This window comes from Haliotis cracherodii, unplaced genomic scaffold (assembly GCF_022045235.1).
Source record: "Haliotis cracherodii isolate W230 unplaced genomic scaffold, xgHalCrac1.p SCAF_1, whole genome shotgun sequence".
NCBI lineage: Eukaryota > Metazoa > Mollusca > Gastropoda > Lepetellida > Haliotidae > Haliotis > Haliotis cracherodii.
In genome coordinates this window covers 33,811,345-33,830,304 of record NW_027266264.1, presented here as the reverse complement: position 1 = coordinate 33,830,304, position 18,960 = coordinate 33,811,345, and the positions used below count along the sequence as shown (strand labels likewise).

The window sequence follows — 18,960 nt, the reverse complement described above, 5'->3', positions numbered from 1 at the left end:
ATAAAATTAGCATAACAATACTTGTATTGTGTCAACGCACAATGTCTACGGCTCAGATTTCCTTGCAATTACTTCAGTCGAGCAGAGTTATCTGCCCCTAACGAGAACGATATCAAAGTCCAATCACCGATTTCAAGTGTCAGTGGTTGACAGAGTGGGTGACTGCAAGCAAGATGAACGTAATTGTTGAGACAGTTGTCGTCCTCTTTCAGGTGGCCTACTTCTGGCTCCAAGCTATAGTGCTGGCTTTCATACCATCAAGCTACAGAAGCAAGGATGTGGCTGGCGAGACGGTGCTCGTCACAGGAGCAGGTGACTTTTCATTTGCCGAGACACCAGGCTTAAACAATGTAGTTCATTGCAGCCTTCTGTGCAACTTATTATACATGTCATATGCCTATATGTCTAAATTATGTTCGGGTTTCGATGCGTTTTCCGTATTGAGATTTCATCAATCTCATTAAAATCAGATCTTAGTTTTCGCTACCGAGCTTTGTTTAGCGATAGCGAGAACTAGGACCTGATTTTAATGAGATTGAGATTTCATGTGCATGCTTCCTCACAAAACAAGTTATTTGGGTAAATGTTTGCACATGTTTCAAATTAATGAGAATTTACTATTATCAGTTGTTTTTCATGTTGTTATGAATATGTGTTCCATTAACTGCACCAATTTAATTTCCTGTTTAACAGATTATCTTTTTCAACATTCTTTTTTATTCTCTTTACCGTATTCGACGTGATAAGCGCCCCGCTCTAATAAGCACCCACGGGAATATTTGCTAATATATTGGCTAGTGAACAATCCCAATTAGCACCCTTTCCAATTGATCAATGTATACAAGACTTATTTATTCGCGTATAATACACACTCATGTGTGATATGCACCCTCAATTATGGGGAATTTAATTCTTGAAAAATATATTTGTCGTACATAAACATTTCAGGCTGCCAGTATAAACCACAAAATTTTGAGAGCGCCCTGGGCGCTTATTACGTCGAATACGGTATTTATTTAACGTTTTCAAAATAAGAAATTATATTGGTCTTCCCTTTGTAGTGAATGAAAAAGTTTATTTAAGTGTAAAAATATGATGCCATTTATTTCCCTATAGTGTTTCTTAGGGTTTAATTGTGTCACCTTTACAATATCTTGTCATGAATCACTGCAAGATTACTAATTTGGCAATAACCAATGCTCATTTACTCACTTTACAATGTGTAGCCTAGTCTCATTCATGATCTATGTAATTTTCAGGAAGTGGTTTAGGCAGACTGCTGTCTATTCGATTTGCACGCCGAGGGTGCCGGCTGATATTATGGGATGTCAACACCCAGGGGATGGCAGAGACAGCTGAAATGTTACGCAAACTAGGCTCCGTACCAATTGCATACACAGTTGATTTGTCGAAAAAAGAGCAAATTTACGATACAGCAGAACAGGTGTGAATTTTGCAATTTATTTCCAATCATTCAGAATGTTATGTTGTAATGTGTGCATAAATTAATTACGTCATTGACAATCCCAAAACAGCTAGCTAGCTTTCACTATGTGAAGTGGAATGATCTGGACCCCCTTGTACCAAATGATCTTAGCGCTACAGATATCGTAAGTCAATGTCAGAGCATGGGAGTTGGGATCGGTGTAGAGCTAAGATCACTTTGTGAGAGTGGATCCTAACCATCAATGGCGTGAAGATGGTATCCATGTTTTGCTGTGTCATACAAGGAAAAAAGCAGGCCTTGAAAACAGATCAGAGTATTCGAGTTTGCACATGTTGTAGAGGGTCCATTAATGAGAAGTGTATCCTTTGTTAAAGACAGACATGTGAAAATCGTGATCCTTTTCCTTTTCATGCACAATGATAGATTTACTTATGTAATAGAGTGATAGCACACAATCAAATCTAAGTGTCCTAAATGGCTTCATAAAGTGAAATTTTAAGTCTGTTAAAAATGTTAACAGGTGAGCTACATTGCTATCACGTTTTTGTAAATAAATGTATGGTAGCACAGTCATGGAAGAGTTCCAAATATCAGTGTGTTATAGATATTCAGTTAATTAGAAGTACTGTTTGATCTAAAGGTCAATTGTTGAAAAGTTGAGTCCCATGATAACACAGTCTAACAATATGACACTCGAGTCATCTGATAATGCCTTAATTGTATATACAGTTTTACAGATGCACATTTTGTTCATAGGATTATTAATGCATATTTATCATGTTAGATTAAAGTTATTTGTCCTACAAAATTAAATTGTGAATTCATTTATTTATTTTCACTCTATCATGATTTAAAAACTGCTGACATCTCAGAAAATTGATTCCTAAGTAGTAAGGTAACCTTCCGATTATGTTATAACCAATTTCACATCGGTAAAGGACCCATGACGATCGTGGGTAGAATAGGTCTTCAGCAACCCATGCTTGCTGGAAATGGCAACTATACTTGTCGCAAGAGGCGACTAACAGGATTGGGTGGTCCGGCTCGTTGACTTGGTAGATGCATCTCATTGTATCCCAATTGCCTGAATTGATGCTCTTGATGTCAATCACTGGTCCAGATTCAATTATTTACAGACTCGAATATTGCGGCGTTAAGCAACAAACAGACAAAAAAACATTGGTAAATTTTAATATGATAATATATCTGGTATCTAGTTATGAAATATATGTTTACTTTGTTGTGATGTGTCAGTTTTGTATTGGTGTTTTTTGAAGGTATAAATGAAAATCTAATCAGGCTTAAACATTTCATTCGAACCTATTGGAATCTGGCAGGTGTTGATATCAGCAAATCTTTTATGAAAGCACATGAATTGAATTTTTAACAGCTTTGGAAATTAGAGAATTTGGCGATCATGCTTGTAATGCCTTATCAGGACTGAACAATGATATCAATCTATTCCTGTTGGTGATATTGTTGATAATGAAAGAATTGTATTTATATAGTAATTGTAGATAAAATTTGATGGCGCTGAATATACAAAGTCTCATTGCATGTATGCCACAATCTATTGAAAGAAAGTGAGCTGATGTTATTGTGTTTGTCAACAATACAAACTTCTGTCTGTTGGTAAAGCTTACATTTTCAGCTCTCATATAACCAACCTTATGATGGTGAGCTTTGTGTCATCTGTCTGCAACTTCTCCAAACTCCATGAAGGGGAGAGTCTGAAGCTGCATCAAAGTCTTACTGACATGACATTAAAAATCAAAATTTACAATTCTTGTTTAGATGAAATAATGACAATAGCCCTGAATAGTAGCCTTTAAAACCTTCATGTAATAATGTTGCAAATATTCCAGCCAGACTCACGTGAGCTACAGAGCCACATCTCTGTTTTACGGCCGACTAGACGGAAATGATCCAGGATTCAGTGGGAGAGTTTGGATTAACGCTGCTTTGAACAGTATTCCAGTTATATCACTGTGTATTAGCTTAATGTGAGAGTATGGGTATGTAAACATGATCAGGGCGAAACAGGATTCAAACCCACAAACATAGGTTTCCGATGTGCTCAAGGGACGCAACACAGCAAATTGTGCATCTTAGATGACTGGGCCACTCGTGCCTCTGAATGTTTTGGGAATACCCAGTAATATATACTATTCAAAAAGAGTTAAAGAACACTTGATTTTTTCAAATTAATACAGTTAATCTCTCACAGCGACTTACTGCTTTTATCTACTTCACTGTTGTTTCCCGCATGGGTGAACACTCATGCTATCACCCACTGGTTGACCTCTACAAAACAATAACAACAACAAATTTCACATGCTTATTTCACAGAAGGCAATTAATGTCAATCTTGGATGATGTATGTGGGTAGGGTGGATTGATGATATTAATGATGCAGCAACTATAAGATGTTTTTGTTTCTGTAGGTCAAGAGAGATGTTGGTGAAGTTGACATTCTTGTGAACAATGCTGGAATCGTAACTGGGAAGAAGTTTCTTGAATGTAAAGATGAGTTGATTCAGAAGACGATGGATGTCAACATCATGGCCCACTTCTGGGTAAGCCAGATCAGAGACTGAGTCTTTTGTTCCAGTTACGGCTGAGTCAACTTAATCCTCAGTGGCCAATAGGAAAAATACATGATGGTAGTACACAATGGCAAATAGACATTTTTGTGTTAGGAGAGGAGATATCTTGAGATGAATCTAAAATAGTCTAAGACAAGTATTTTATTTTAAAAAAATACATTTCTTCGAAAACTTTCAAGTCGTTCTCAATACCCCAGGTTAGATAAGTCCTGTTTCATCTCCTCCTACTCCAGCAGGATTACAGGACAACAATAACTGCAAGGGGTCACTTCTGAAGGCAATGTGTCTTGATATTGTTTCAGACTGTCAAGTGTTTCGTTCCCGGGATGCTGGAGAGGAACCATGGCCATATTGTCAACATTGCCAGCGCTGCTGGTATTTCAGGGGTGAACGGTCTGGCAGATTACTGTGCCAGCAAGTTTGCAGCAGTCGGCTTTGATGAATCACTACGTATGGAATTCTTGTCAATGGAAAAGACTGGGGTCCACACCACAGTTATCTGCCCCTTCTACATCAACACAGGCATGTTTGAAGGAGTGCAGACAAGGTACAGTGTTAGCTTCGTCAAATGTTAAGGAAGACTCGTGAAGGACTGCAGTCAACTAGGCCAAGCTCATCTTCCCAAGGCAAGGGAGCTCACTGAGTATACAGGACTTATATAGTCAGATAATGCCCTTGCCTCGGGAAGGTGGGCAAAACTATACAGCACTAATTGGCTCAGGCTCTTGCTAGACTGATCTTCCACGTCTCTTTGATCCTTAGGGTTAGTTGTGTTAGGGTTAAGGTGGATTACCTTCAGCTCTATCTTTGGCCATTTCTGATCATGCACCCTTTTACAGTCGCTTGTGTTAGGCACCTCTTTCCGATGAAACACCCGTTCGCTATCAATAGGGTTGGGCATCCTCGCTAATCAAACATCCCTTCATGAGCTATAGGGTTGGGTATCTTTGCTAATCAAACATCACTTTATGATCGTTAGGATTAGTTGTGATTTATAGTTTTGGTTAGCAATCTCTTTTAACTATTTAATCCAATGTTATCCTAGGTAAATATGTGCAATTTTTCATCAAATTTCGAGTTTCTCAGAAAAAGGTGCTCTTAGCATTAGGGCTGGGACGAGAAATTCGGGTAGCCGGGTCCAACTCAGTACCAACCCGACCCGGGAACCCTAGTTAACGCAGCCCTTGTGCTAAGTACACCTTTTTCTGAGAACCTCGAAATTTCATAAAAAATTGCATAGGACAACCTCGACCCGTGGTTAGTCACGTGATATATTGTTTAATGACAAAATTATATAGAACTCTATGGTTACACTATAAGTCACTAACGTTCGCATTTCTTTCTGACTACGCACCCATTCCTTCTGATTTTTCATATGGTTGAATAAAGATATAACTCAATTCAACTTCAGTTTTTATGAATGACCAGATTGTTTAATATAATATCTTAATGCTTTTTGCCAGGGCTATGCTAAACATGTTCCCAATCGGACATTTTGAGACATCTCCTGAAACCTACAGTGGGTACCCGGGTAGGGTCGGGTAATAGGGTGGTGGGTACCCAGGTGGTAAATTTGGACTCGTCTTAGCCCTACTTAGCACATGCTCACAAATGTACAATCTGGAGTTGATGACTGTGTGAGCAAGCACTAATGATTGGAGGGAGTGCCCGAGGTCCCACAGTAAAGTGTTGGCTAACTAACTTAACAGCTCCAACCTAGCTTCAACCTGGCAATGCAAGGTCAATCCTCCTCTATCTTTACGGACATATCCAGAAAGCCCTAAATTAACTCAGTAGGACCAAAGATGTATATGCACAAATCGGACTCTTGTCAAATTAGGATTTAGGTGAAAACTTGACTTTTTCTCCCGTCCCCTCAGTTCCTTAATAATTAAGCATTACTCAAAGTGACCTACAACTCTCTAATTCGGACTATCTACACTTTGGACTAACATTATGGTCGCAACAACCAATTTACTATTGAAAAAAAGCTGTTGTAAGTCAGATTGGACAGGACCGGGCTGGGCCGGGCCAGACCTGGGCCCCGTTCCACAAAGTGATCTTAGCGTTAAGTCGATCGTAACTCCCATTCTTTAACACTGACTTACTACAATGGTAGCGCTAAGATCGCTTTGTGGAACGGGGCCCTGATGTTTTCTCGCTTTGAAGTAAGCTCAGTCACTATCAGCTCAAACAACAATGCTAATCCTGCATGTAATCCTATTCATCTCAACATTTTGTCTGCTTAGTTAACTGTTAATGAAAAACTCATTAATTAGTTTAACTCAGTGTCATGAGTGAGAAGATTGGCATCAGTGAGCAGACTGTGTCAGATATATATATCATTGCTTTTCGTTTTGTCTTCTGTCCCAACTTTTGTAGTGTAATCCAGACCTTGTCGTAAACCATACTTTTTTTACCGATCCCAACAGAGTCTGAATGGGACAGATTCCACTGTACTTTTTTAAACATCTTTGGTAGTACCGCTACCCACATCCACTTGTCAGATAAAGGAACTAGCATCTGTGAACAATTAAGTTGACGTCCATAAGCCTACCCTGTCTGTAATGAATATTCAATAAAGGAAATTGCTTGTTTCAGATTTCCGCTGCTGCTGCCCATTCTTGACCCAGACTACGTAGCCGACTCCATCATCAATGGCGTGTTGACCAACACTCATATTGTCATGCTACCTCCTGCTATTGCTTTTGTGGCAGCTTTGAAAGGGTAAGAGGCAGTCTGTTATATCAGTATCGCCATGCATTTTAGGGTCTGCTGTAAAAATTTAACTGGTAAGCAGTGAGGAGCTTGGAATAATAATGAAATTGTTTTGGAAATTGCTTGACAGTAAGTTGACAATGTAGAACTGTCTTAATGTGAGTGCCAGAGTTTGATTTGGTGCCATATTTTTAATTACTCAAAATAGTTATTCTCTAATGTCATATATCATATATTTTTGTGTTTCCAATAGAAAAAAGCATTGTTGGATATTGAAACAAAAAGTTGACTCATTTCGGACAGGAAGTAATAAAAAGGTTACCATACAATTTTACAGAGGTATTAAATGTTAAGAAATCCAACAGCTTTCTAATATTCGGGTCAGGTCAAATTGTTATATGACCCTTGCTTGTTGTAATATGTGATATGCCCAAACATTCTGATAACCTACACAGCCTCATGGCGCTTAGAGCCCAGTGACACCTTTCAGCAATATCTGTTTGTGTTGGTGGGTGAATAGATCATGCTTGTTTCAGAATCATACCAGTCAAATGTGGGATGCTCCTGAGCAACTTCTTCGGTGTCAACCACACCATGGATAACTTCAAGGGCCGACAGAAGAGGGACTGAACAGAGGGCACACTTTGTTATTTCAGGGACATTCAGAAAGCCTGGTCAAGACCAATTTCATATTTATTTTAGCAGATTTTCTAGGCCATGGATACCTCTAGTCTCATCTGTAAAACATGAAGTGGTCGGGACTAAGTCATTAGTAGATTTTGTTCAGTCCTGGTGTTTATGGGTAAAGTTGAGCATCATGTTTGAATCATTATGATCCCCAAGAGAAATCAAAGCAATACATAGAGCATTACCATGATTCCAATTTCTATTTTTAGCACTGTTAGAAAGAACACTTAATATCAATAAGAGGACTCGTCACCTACATTACGCCACCAATCCAAGACACTTTTTTGATTATCCAGTGTATTGTATTCCCAATCTTAAAAACCATGAACCGCTTTACATCCACAGCTTCGTTTTGAGTCTGGTTCAAATGGCGCAATGATACAAACATCCAGCCAGCCAATTTTCTTTCACCATTGAAAAGCGATTTCACTACTATGTTTGTTTGTTGTTTCACACCACACTCGGCAATATTCCAGCTCTATGATGGCGGTCCGTAAGTAATCCAGTCTGGACCAGACAATCCAGTGATTGACATCATGAGCATCGATCTACACAGACACAGTTGGGATACGATGATCAACCAAATCCACGAGTCTTACCAACTGATCCCTTTAGTCAACTGATCCCTTTATTTTAACCCGGATCTTCATGGGTATTCACTACTATGCAACTCATATTGTTGCATAAGGACTTTCCACTGTCTTAGTTCTCAGGAAAATATTTTTTGTCATCCTTGCTGTTTGTTTATGACAGCCTTCTGATTTGTTTAACATAGGGCTGCCTCCTGTAGGGCCTTTACTTTTACAGTAGATTGTTGTCAAACTCTTGTTGAGATGAGGCTGTTTGTTTGTTGATTGCTAGATCATGCATGAGAGAAATGTGAAGTTCAGTGTTCTCAGTTCATGATAAGATATGAGATGTGGATGGTTACACCCTGTGGGGATTCACGGTAAGAATAGGTCCCCAGCTACCTTTGCTGGTTGTAAGAGGCGACCAAATGGATCGGGAGGTCTGGCTTGATGCCTTGGGTCATTAACACACATTAACAGATGTTGACCTGGACAGCATGAATCGTTGCTCACAATATCAATCACACAATTGTCTAGTCCAGACTTGATCATTTACAGGCACTCTTTTATTCAGCTGGAATATTGCTGAGTGCAGCACTAAACAACAAAGGTGGTTACATAAATTCCAAAAAGAAACTATGGATCAGGTTAGTTATGATAATAGAAAGGAACTATAATGGACTGGATAATCAAGGATGGCTTTGACATTACTAGAAGAATGTTTAGAGAGTCGTCTAAGTAAAACTAACTCAGTAAGTATGATTGGGCATTTATGAAAACTAGCCTTCTAAATGGAAATTCTACCATGAATTTGGAAAATACTCGATTTTGATTGGTCAATCAGAGGTATCAAATCACAATAAACACCCTCTGATTGAAACAGCCGTTTTGACGGCCACATCACTGGGAAGCTAATGTTTTTAGAGTAGTACTTCATTCACAGCTATTGTCGGTTGGCATATTGAAATAATTATATCTTCAATTATAGGCTACAAAATGCAGTGTTGCAGTTACCACAATATCTAAACAATGTGTGGCAATACAATCCATGCACAAAACACGATAGAAATGCACAGAGAGTTTGCTATTGGCTGCTTTTCTATATACAACTGTGATGTCATATCTTTTGCATCACAATGAGTGATATGATGTCAAATAGTGACATGCGGTGAAGAATGAAAACTTTGCAAGGTCTGCTTAGTTTTCTTTAGGGTAACCTCAGGTTAGCTTACGAAGTTGCCATGCTACATGTTTCAGTGCCTGTCATACGTTTCTCAGTGCCTGTCATACGTTTGAGTAAAGTATTACAGTGTTAACAAACTGATTGAGTATATAGAGTGCCATATTTTGTTTAAAGGCTGTTGTGGGTGATTTTGTAAATTCTGATTGACAACCCACTCAAAACAATAGACTCAACCCATGCCTCTTCACTCAATGTATTTGCTAAGACCAAAGAGTTCATGTTTTATTTAGCCATGGTATAATAGAGACATACACACCAGTATTGTGTTTTCAGTGTAGAGCTAGGTTACCTGAAGGTTTAACCATGCTAAATTGAATGTGGATCCGAATGCACAGCGTGAGGTTTCAAATGTTATATTTAACATGGTTAAATCTTCAGGTAACCTAGCTTTAATTTGCAGAACAGCTGCAACAGCTCTTGGCTTTTAATCTCAATTAACATCACTTGTTTTAAAGGCAACTATGCTTGTCGTAAGAGGCGACTAACAGTATCAGGTGGTCAGGCTCACTGGCTTGCTTGATGCATGTCATCGTATCCCAATTGCGTGGATCAATGCTCGATCCTTGATTAATGTCAATCACTGGATTGTCTGGTCCAGACTCGATTATTTACAGACCACCGTCTTATAGCTGGAATATTGCTGAGTGCTGTGTAAAACAACAAACAACCAACCAACCAACTAACATCACTTGTTTCCATGGCAACAAACAGTTTGATAAGAAAGGAACAACCTTTGAAACTGTTGCTTGCATCTTGTGATGTTTAGAAACAGTTTTGTATCAGTGCCTTACATGTGAATGGTTTCATGGAGGACTGTTTGCAGCTATGTTACCACAAAGTTTGCCATTTCTCAAAATCTTGCCACTGCAGATTATTTATTTCTAATAGCTGTATGAACAAAGGTACAATGAAGGTACATTCAGCAGATGGAGTACTTGAACTAGTTTGCAAGTGGATTATGTTTACGCTGCTTTGATTTTGAATATTTATGGTATGGTTTCAGAGTAGGATGAATATTTTGGTTGAAGTTATTTTAAAACATGACACTCATTTCAGCATTTTGATCATATAAGTGTGCCTGTGCAGTACAGACTGTAACTCACCTTAAAGGACATTCGTTTCAACAAAGTTATAATGGACAGAATGACTGTTTCTAAAACTGAAATATTGTGGACATGTATGTGATATGTGTACAGTGGAAATCCTGCACACCTCTGTTATGTAAGGATTGTTGATAGCCCAGTGGTTAAAGCTTTGGCTTATGATGCGTTCAACTCCCCACTTTGGTACAATGGTCAAGCCCGTTTGTGGTGTCATAATATGGCTGGATTGTTCCTGAAAGCGATGTAAAAACCACTAACTCACTGTTTATATTGCATGTGATTATCTGGATATGTGATTTTTACAAGAGTGAACAATTTACTGCAATGGTTAAGATTGTTTTTTAAGTTAACCTCACTTGTGGACAAATATCAACACTATTTCTACCCTGTATGAAGTTCAGAATATTTGGTTCATATGATCTTACCTGAAGAAGACATGGCTCGATTTAGCTGGATAAAACATGCCCATGTGCAACCAATTATTGAAACTTGAAACTTTATATAGTAATATTTATGGCTACATGCACCAAATGGATGTAAATAAAAATACAATTTGGTTCTGACTAGCCCTTACTTGTCCACACCAAATCGAGCTTTGAACACACTCAATACTCAGTAGTTTATTTTTAACATAGTGCAACACTAATCCCTGTGTTAGGCTTTCTTAGTCTTGACTTCATCGAACTGTGGGTACTTCGAGATTATGTACCCATTACATTTTACAACAAGGCGTCATTAATTTATGTGACACTGGCAGCAGGCCGGCCTATGTTTCACCCTTGATACATTTATGGGAGCAGGATGCAACCTGAGTTTGCCTGGTGCAACTTGGTTTTCATGTCAACATGCACCTGGTGCAAGTTAGATCAAATTTCTGAAATCGAGCCATGGAAGACTTTGTAAAGGATTTTTATGTTAAGCAGGTTAATATATATTTTGCTATTTGGTCACTGATTACTTAGAAGCAGTTCTTTGTGGTAAATGTATCAGGTAATGATAATGATCACCCATAATGCAAGGTTTCTGATGCTATGCGTCCAGGCAGGTCCAGTCTCACTGTGCAGGTTCACTTGCATAACCTCAAACATGTCTATAAACAGCTGTTGGTGTCTGTCTGTAAGCAGGGATCCCTGAAAGTACTCCGGTCATTAAGACATATGTTCGTGTCTGTTAATAGGGGCCCTGTCAACAGCTGTTGGTGTCTGTCTGTAAGCAGGGATCCCTGAAAGTATATGTTCATGTTTTCTAATCGGGGCCCTGTCAACAGCTGTTGATGTATATTAATACAGGTCCTGTTAATATTGGTCCTGAAAATAGTGATCCTGTTAATAGGGGCCCTGTCAACAGTTGTTGATGCATGTTAATAAGGGACCTGTCAACAGTTGTTGATGTATGTAAATAGTGGTCCTGTTAATATTGGTCCTGATAATAGTGATCCTGTTAATAGTGGTCCTGTTAATAAGGGCCCTGTCAACAGTTGTTGATGTATGTTAATAAGGGTCCTGTTACTAGGGGTCCTGTCATATGTTTTTTATGAGTAAGTGCTGTTTTGTTTTTGTTATGATTCTGCAAATTTGTTAAATTTATATGTCTATCAAAATTGAATAAATTTGATGTGAAAGGACCATTAATGTGACATTGTGGTGGACAAGTGGACTCAAATATATCACTGATAGGCTAATTCAAACATTTTTAGACTCAATTAAGTGAAGTAGCAGAGTGTTTTAAGCATATACAATTAACAGTGCCAAGCTGTATTCCTTAGTTGCCAGGATGTTGAATCATAGCCTGATTTTGATCCATGTAATGTCAATCGCCTTCATGGTATAGTGGTACCAGGGTCTGTCCGGAGAACAGGTCGGTGGTTCCATCACCTGGCTACGTCATATCAAAATACCGTGAAATACTTGGCATTAAGGGGGTAGAACAAGGACTGGTCAGCATACTGTGTCTGAGTGGGGTATTCATGTTAAACTACGGCATTAGGTGGACTAACACTATAGAAGTGGCAGTAGTTGGGATCATACGCACGCACGCACACACAGAGCTAGATACGAGGGCTGGTCAAACAGTTCTAAGCCTAACAAACTAAACCAACATTTGTGAAAGTGTTTTTAATTTTGTTTTCCAATATAATCTCCATACTTTTAAATACACTTCTCATATCGATAGTAAAGCTTTTCAATTCCAGTTTTCTGAAGCCACCCTAAAATAAACAATTATCGGCAGCTTTGAGGTCATCGTTGTCGTCATAGAGCTTTCCACGAAGGTGTGGGGGCACGGGTGGCCCAGTCGTCTGAGGCGCCGCGATTCGCTGTGCAGAATTGCGTCCCTTGGACACGCCAGAAACCTATGATTGTGGGTTCGAATCCCGGTTCGCCCGATTATGTTTCTAGGTTTGTCAGCACCATACCCGTGCTCGTGGGTTTCACCCAAGTGGTAAACGCCTGAGACCTGCATCACTTGGGGCTTTCCTCCCACATTAAGCTGACACGCCGCGATATAACTGGAATACTGTTAAAAGCGGCGTAAAACCCAACTCACTCACTCACTCACTCCACGAAGGTGTTCTTTCACTTTGGGAAACAGGTGGTCCCACGTCCGGCGAGTATGAAGGGTGAGGAAGCTCTTGGACCCGACATTGTCGCACAGCTGCCTTTGTAAGTCGAGAGGTGTGAGAAGAGGCATTGTCATGATGAGTAGAACTCTAGCAATGAGCATTCCTCGACACTTTTCTTTGATAGAATCTCTCAGGTGATGAAGCAAATCAGCATGATGTCCGATGCAATTCCCTATTTTGACATTCCGCATATCATATGCAACCAACCATGTCGGATTTACAAGACTGTATGTTCCCGTGTACTTTTTTATTCATGTAAACAATTGACTTGTCTTTGCATGTGTTTGTGTCGGGTGCCACGGAAAGTATCGACACCAATCAGCCCGCATAGATCGGACATCAACAGAAATGTTTCCAATTACTACTTCTTTCAATTCTGAAAATCACTCCCATCCTTTTCATGAAAGCAAGCGTATTTTATTTACCACGCATCTAATAGCCTCAAATGCGTTCGACCTTATATTTTCCAGAGAAAATCAATGAGTTCAACACTGTTATGTAAAGCAATGCCTTTGTAACCAACTAGAAGCCACTCCAAAGGTAACGGGGCAGCCATGGTCACATGAAAGGACGAAGGCCAAAATATGCCATTGATTTTGAAGATTAGTTTCTCCTTCTGGACCCATTGGGACTGCAAGTAAGACTATATACTCTGTGTCGTTTAAATAAAATCAAACGACTCCAGCAGTCTTTGCTGATGGGTGTGTCAACAAACAGAAAGAGCCCACAGTATTGAACCCACAGTATAGTTCTTGACATTGCTTTTGAAGGTTTGGTCAAACCTGAAACAGACTTCACTCTTTCAGGAAATACCGCATGTTCCTAAATTCGAAATACGTAAACATAACAAAGTAAAGTTTTAGACAAAAAACACTCCCCCTACATGTACAAGACCAACAATACTTCACATTTCCGGAACCAGCAACAGTTTCAGTTTCCTGTACGAACACACATGATGTAAAATTCTATTACTTGCGGCTGCCAAGGCTCATCTTAGTGCCACCAACCTGTTGGTCATACAATCACAGGTGAATTCTCTGTTGTTGACAGTAACAATCTTCGTCATTATTCAAACATGGGTCAACATATAGTGGACAACCTGCTACTGACTGGAATCACAACTTTAGAATACCCGTGAAGATACGGGTAGGAATACATCTTCAGCAACTAATGCTTGTCGCGAAACCAACGGGATCAGGTGGTCATGCTCGCTGACTTTGCTGATCCATGTCGTCGTACCCCAATCGATCCTCATGATGTCAATCACTGGATTGTCTGTTTCAGACTCTATTATCTACAGCCCGGTGCCATATGGCTGGGATATTGCCGAGTGCGACGTTAAACAACAAACAAACAGACAAACGCAACTATAAATTTGTTATAGATGCTGTCAAACCGTTCGTCAAAAAATAGATCAGCGCGCAAGATGAACCAGTTGAATGTTTTGAATAGTGGGTTAAGTGCGTGATGTCATTGGTAGAAAATGATGAAACAGTTGGAATAAACCCATTCTGTGCCAGCCAGCTGCCCTCCAAAGTCTGGCTTCCTTACCTGAAAAGTGTGTGGTTCCGACTGGCAAGGCCTCAAATTATCTAGCATAACCATTGTGTGTAAGCACCACTACGTTAATTGTTGATCAACGGACTTCGTGTAAGCGACATATCAAATAATGCCACACATAAGACCTAGGCCCACTTGCACAAAGCGATCTTAGTGCTAAGATGATCGTAACTCCCATGCTTTAACACAGGCTTACAATAGTCGTAGCGCTAAGACCGCTTTGTGCAAGTGGGCCCAGTATGTTAACTAAGTAAGAACTCCTCTGAACTACGCATCAGTACTATCAGGTTTTGACTTGAATCTGAATGAGTGAGTGAGTGAGTTGGGTTTAACGCCGCTTTTAACAGTATTCCAGTTATATCGCGGCTTGAATCTGAAACCTGAAGACATGGCCATCGCTCTTTTGTACTGGATTCCAAAGCTCCATAAAAATCCGTACAGATAGAGATATATTGCTGGGTCCAGCAAATGTACCACCAAATCCCTGTCTCAAAGACTAACCATAATCCTTAATACAGTCGAAGAAGGATTTTCTTTATATTTACAGAAAATATTTGAGACAAGTCGGATCATATGTATTCTTAAAAACCCAAAGGCATCGCTTAAGTTTAGCAATCTCAGAAAAGAACTATCTTCAATTATGTCAAAACATTGGATTTATTTACTTTCGACCACTATCCCCAACGACAAACTTAAGAAAACACTGCATTCCTTGATCCATGCTTTACACTCAATAACAGTGGGGACTATATATATATATATATATATATATACACTGAAAGGCAGAAGAAACGTCACTTCTGAAAATACTGATAAAACTTAACAGACACTGGCAGGTACATGTTCTGTGGTCAATAAACTCATTTATCGTTCTACTGCTTCTTTTTGTTGCCTTAAAGTCCATTTAACAACTGAGTTAAAAACGGAGTGCTTTGCCCAAACGCGGCCTACAAAAGTGCAATGGGACTCAGTTGCGGAAAGGTCTTGTCAAAAACATGATGCACGTGCATATCGTGGATGGTATGGGTATAAAAGACACCCAAAACTGTTAAGCTGGCTTTCGTTATTTCGATTCATCAGCAATGCCAAGATTATCAGGAACTGAGTGACAACAAGTCATCGGAAGACTGCAAGCAGGCCAGAGTGCACAGGTCGTTGCAAATGCATTCAATGTCAACGTCAGAACGATATATCGTTTGCAACATCGCCACAACACCACCAACACCACCGACGACCGACCGCGTAATGGTCGTCCTAGAATCACTACTCCCAGACAAGATCGGTTCATGATACGCCAACATCTGCAGAACCGATTCCGGATGGCCACTGAAACAGCTCGGCAAACCATTGGCAACCACCAGCGTGCCATCAGTGATCGTACAATCCTACGTCGCCTAACTGCCAACAACATCTCGTGCCACCGTCCTGCTCGTGTACCCATCCTTAGAGATCGTCACCGACAGTCCCCACTGCAGTGGGCCAGGCAGCATCAAAATTGGCGTCAACGTCAATGGAGAAGAATCATCTTCACTGATGAAAGTCGCTACTGTGTTTCAACGGTGGGTCTGGCGAAAGAGGGGCGAACGTTATGCTGATGCTTGTGTTATGGAATGAGGCCCGTGGGGCGACCCAAGCATCATGGATTGGGGTGGAATCGGACTGAATTAGAGAGTGGGACCTGTGGTCTTTCAGAATATTGGTCCAGGCAGGGGTAATGGCATCACAGCTCTCCGCTACATTGACCAAGTTCTCAGACCCCATATCGTGCCTTTTTTTTGCCCGTTATCAAAACCACACCTTTCAGAAAGACAACACCCGTCCCCACACTGCCAGAGTCACCAGGGACTTCCTCCAGCAGCACAACATCCAAATCATGCCTTGGCCTGTCCTCAGTCCGAACTTGAATCCCATTGAACACTTGTGGGATGAGATCCAACGCCGACTCAACGACGTACGCCCAAGGCCGACAACTGCAGCAGAACTGCGTGTAGCGTTCCTGAGGATATAGACCCATATCCCAATGGCCTTCATCAACTGCTAGTCCACTCCATGTACAGGAGATGTGTGGCTGTAGTCAACGCCCTTGGTGGTCACACCATGTACTGATTTTGAACCCCCCAGCTGTGATGTCTTCTGGTGCCTCCCCAAATTCACAACTCGCAAAAACATCCCCAGACTGTTAATTTCATGTGGGTCAAACACTGATTTTCTCCGATGTCTTTACTTACATATATAAGCATTTGAAAATAAAGATATTTATATGATACATCCATATGACGTTTCTTTTGCCTTTCAATGTATATATAATTGCATCTGTCTTCCAAGGTTCTAGAAAGTTTGTTCAACTATAAAGCAAACGTCATGTGAAGTTTAATGAGAAAGTATTATGAGGAATGTTGGACTTCCTGATAGGTACCATCCATGTGAAATTTGGGGGCGAGACATTTTGTTATTAAGAAGTAAGCATGCCAATTGGGCAGCAGTTGTGTCCCCCTCCTTGCTTACCTGTTTCTTTGTCCATACGTGTGAGAATTTCTGCTCGGATTGTTAAAAAAACAAGTGAATTTGGCCAAGACATTTAATTAAAGCTTCAGGTGTATAAATGGTCTGATGTCGTTCAATAATTGTCAAATGCCTTCCACTGACTTACCCACCTGAGCTAGATGTGACGGATCTGGGGGATTCACTTATCTGGACAAGGTGTCACAGTTCGCATTTTCCAAATAACCACAGGATATCTTTGTTCAACAATAACACTACCAATTTATTTACACGAGTCAAACACTCAAATTAGCAAGTAGATATATTAATAAATATATACATTATATTACTTAATAAATATAAAATATAGAAGATAAAACAGCGCCAAAGATAAGTTTGTGGCAGCGTGTGAAGCTTCTGACATACTCACAATATCAAGCGACTCCTTCATTCACCGCTCATCTCAGTCAAACTGATCTAACCGTAAAAGCAGCAATGACGTAACAACCAGCTGATAGTCTCTAACAGTAAACAAAGCGTGACAAGTGAAACCGCCTCATATGTTTCATATTAAGACCTATGCATAAAGATTCTGAATGACAAACAACTCTCCACAAAGCTTATGACAATAGGGATGACTCTCCAATAGTCAACTTCCCCCAGCAAGTTCCAGCCATTGGTCTCCACATTTCACAATCTTTCTGCAAAGAACTCAAACAGGGTCATCTGATTCTTACTCAAAATTTGTTGCTTGAACATTTGAAAATGTAGCTCAAAGTGGCATTAAACACTACTAAACTCGCACACTACTGCGGTTGCCCTATATGGTGTTTGCGAATGATTATGCTTAGAAAATAATTGATGTGTTTGTCGTAATGGATTTAGATGTGCAAAAATACAAGATTTCTAAGGGTCACCCTGTCATGACAAAATAATGCATTATACGCGATGACGTGGAATCCACGCTTTGAGGTCTTCCTTTGACATAAATGATTAACACAGAAACACAACCAACTACAACTGTGTCGAAATGAAACAGGCGGTTACACGTGCAGTCGAGATTTCGTGGGTACAATAGTTGATGCATGTGGCGACGAATCACTCGGAGATGCGCAATGACAATGGACTAGTTCATGTATGTAATAGGATAGGGGTGATTCTGCTATTTGGCTGAAATTGTTCGTAGAAATTAACTCTCGTTTAGAACAAAAGTGACGTAACAAGAATTATTTATATCATTTTAAAGACGTGTATCCGTTTTTCAAGAGAGATAACGACACACATTCTCATCATTTACAAAAAGCCATCATTGAATGCGAAATTTAAGTATCAGTGTAGTAAGATTTATGTATATTTCATATGTGAAGAATGAGAATAATGGACAATTAAAAAAAACTCCCTGAGGAGATCGTGGAGAACCCTTTGATCGTGGGTTCTAATCCTGAGTATGTTTCTTATCGATCTACGCAACTGTGGTAAGTCAGCGAGCCTGACCACCCGATCCCGTTAGTCGCCTGTTACGACAAGCATGTATTGCTGAAGACTAAACCGGACCTCAACAGGTTATACAGAGGGGGGGGGGGGGGGGGGGGGGGGTAGCCTAGTGGTTAAAGCGTTGGCTCGTCACGCCGAAGACCCAGGTTTGATTCCCCAACTGAATACAATGTGTGAAGCCCATTTTCAGGTGTTCCCCGCCGTGAGATAGCTAAAGGTTGCGTAAAAATTCATACTCACTCTCTCAATTATGCAAGACTTCGGGATTTCCTCCCACATGAAGCTGACATGCCGCCATACAACTGGCGTTACACCAAACTCGCGCTCTAACTTATTTACACTGACATGAACTTAGTACAATAACACAAGCACAGAAATATACATCTTTATTACTGGTTTCAAAAGTCTGTCTGATAAACTATTGTCAGAAAC

At 40.1% G+C, this 18,960-nt stretch overlaps 1 protein-coding gene across 1 annotated transcript; it reads left to right on the top strand.

Moving 5' to 3' along the window:
- The first annotated feature begins 123 nt into the window (after nt 1-123).
- Nucleotides 124-11,997, top strand: LOC139476460 (epidermal retinol dehydrogenase 2-like). Its single transcript, XM_071259408.1, has 6 exons — nt 124-312; nt 1,260-1,444; nt 3,892-4,023; nt 4,356-4,600; nt 6,655-6,780; nt 7,308-11,997. Exons 1-6 carry the CDS (start codon nt 174-176, stop codon nt 7,399-7,401), a joined length of 921 nt encoding a protein of 306 aa, XP_071115509.1. The 5' UTR covers nt 124-173; the 3' UTR covers nt 7,402-11,997.
- Nucleotides 11,998-18,960: the final 6,963 nt, after the last annotated feature.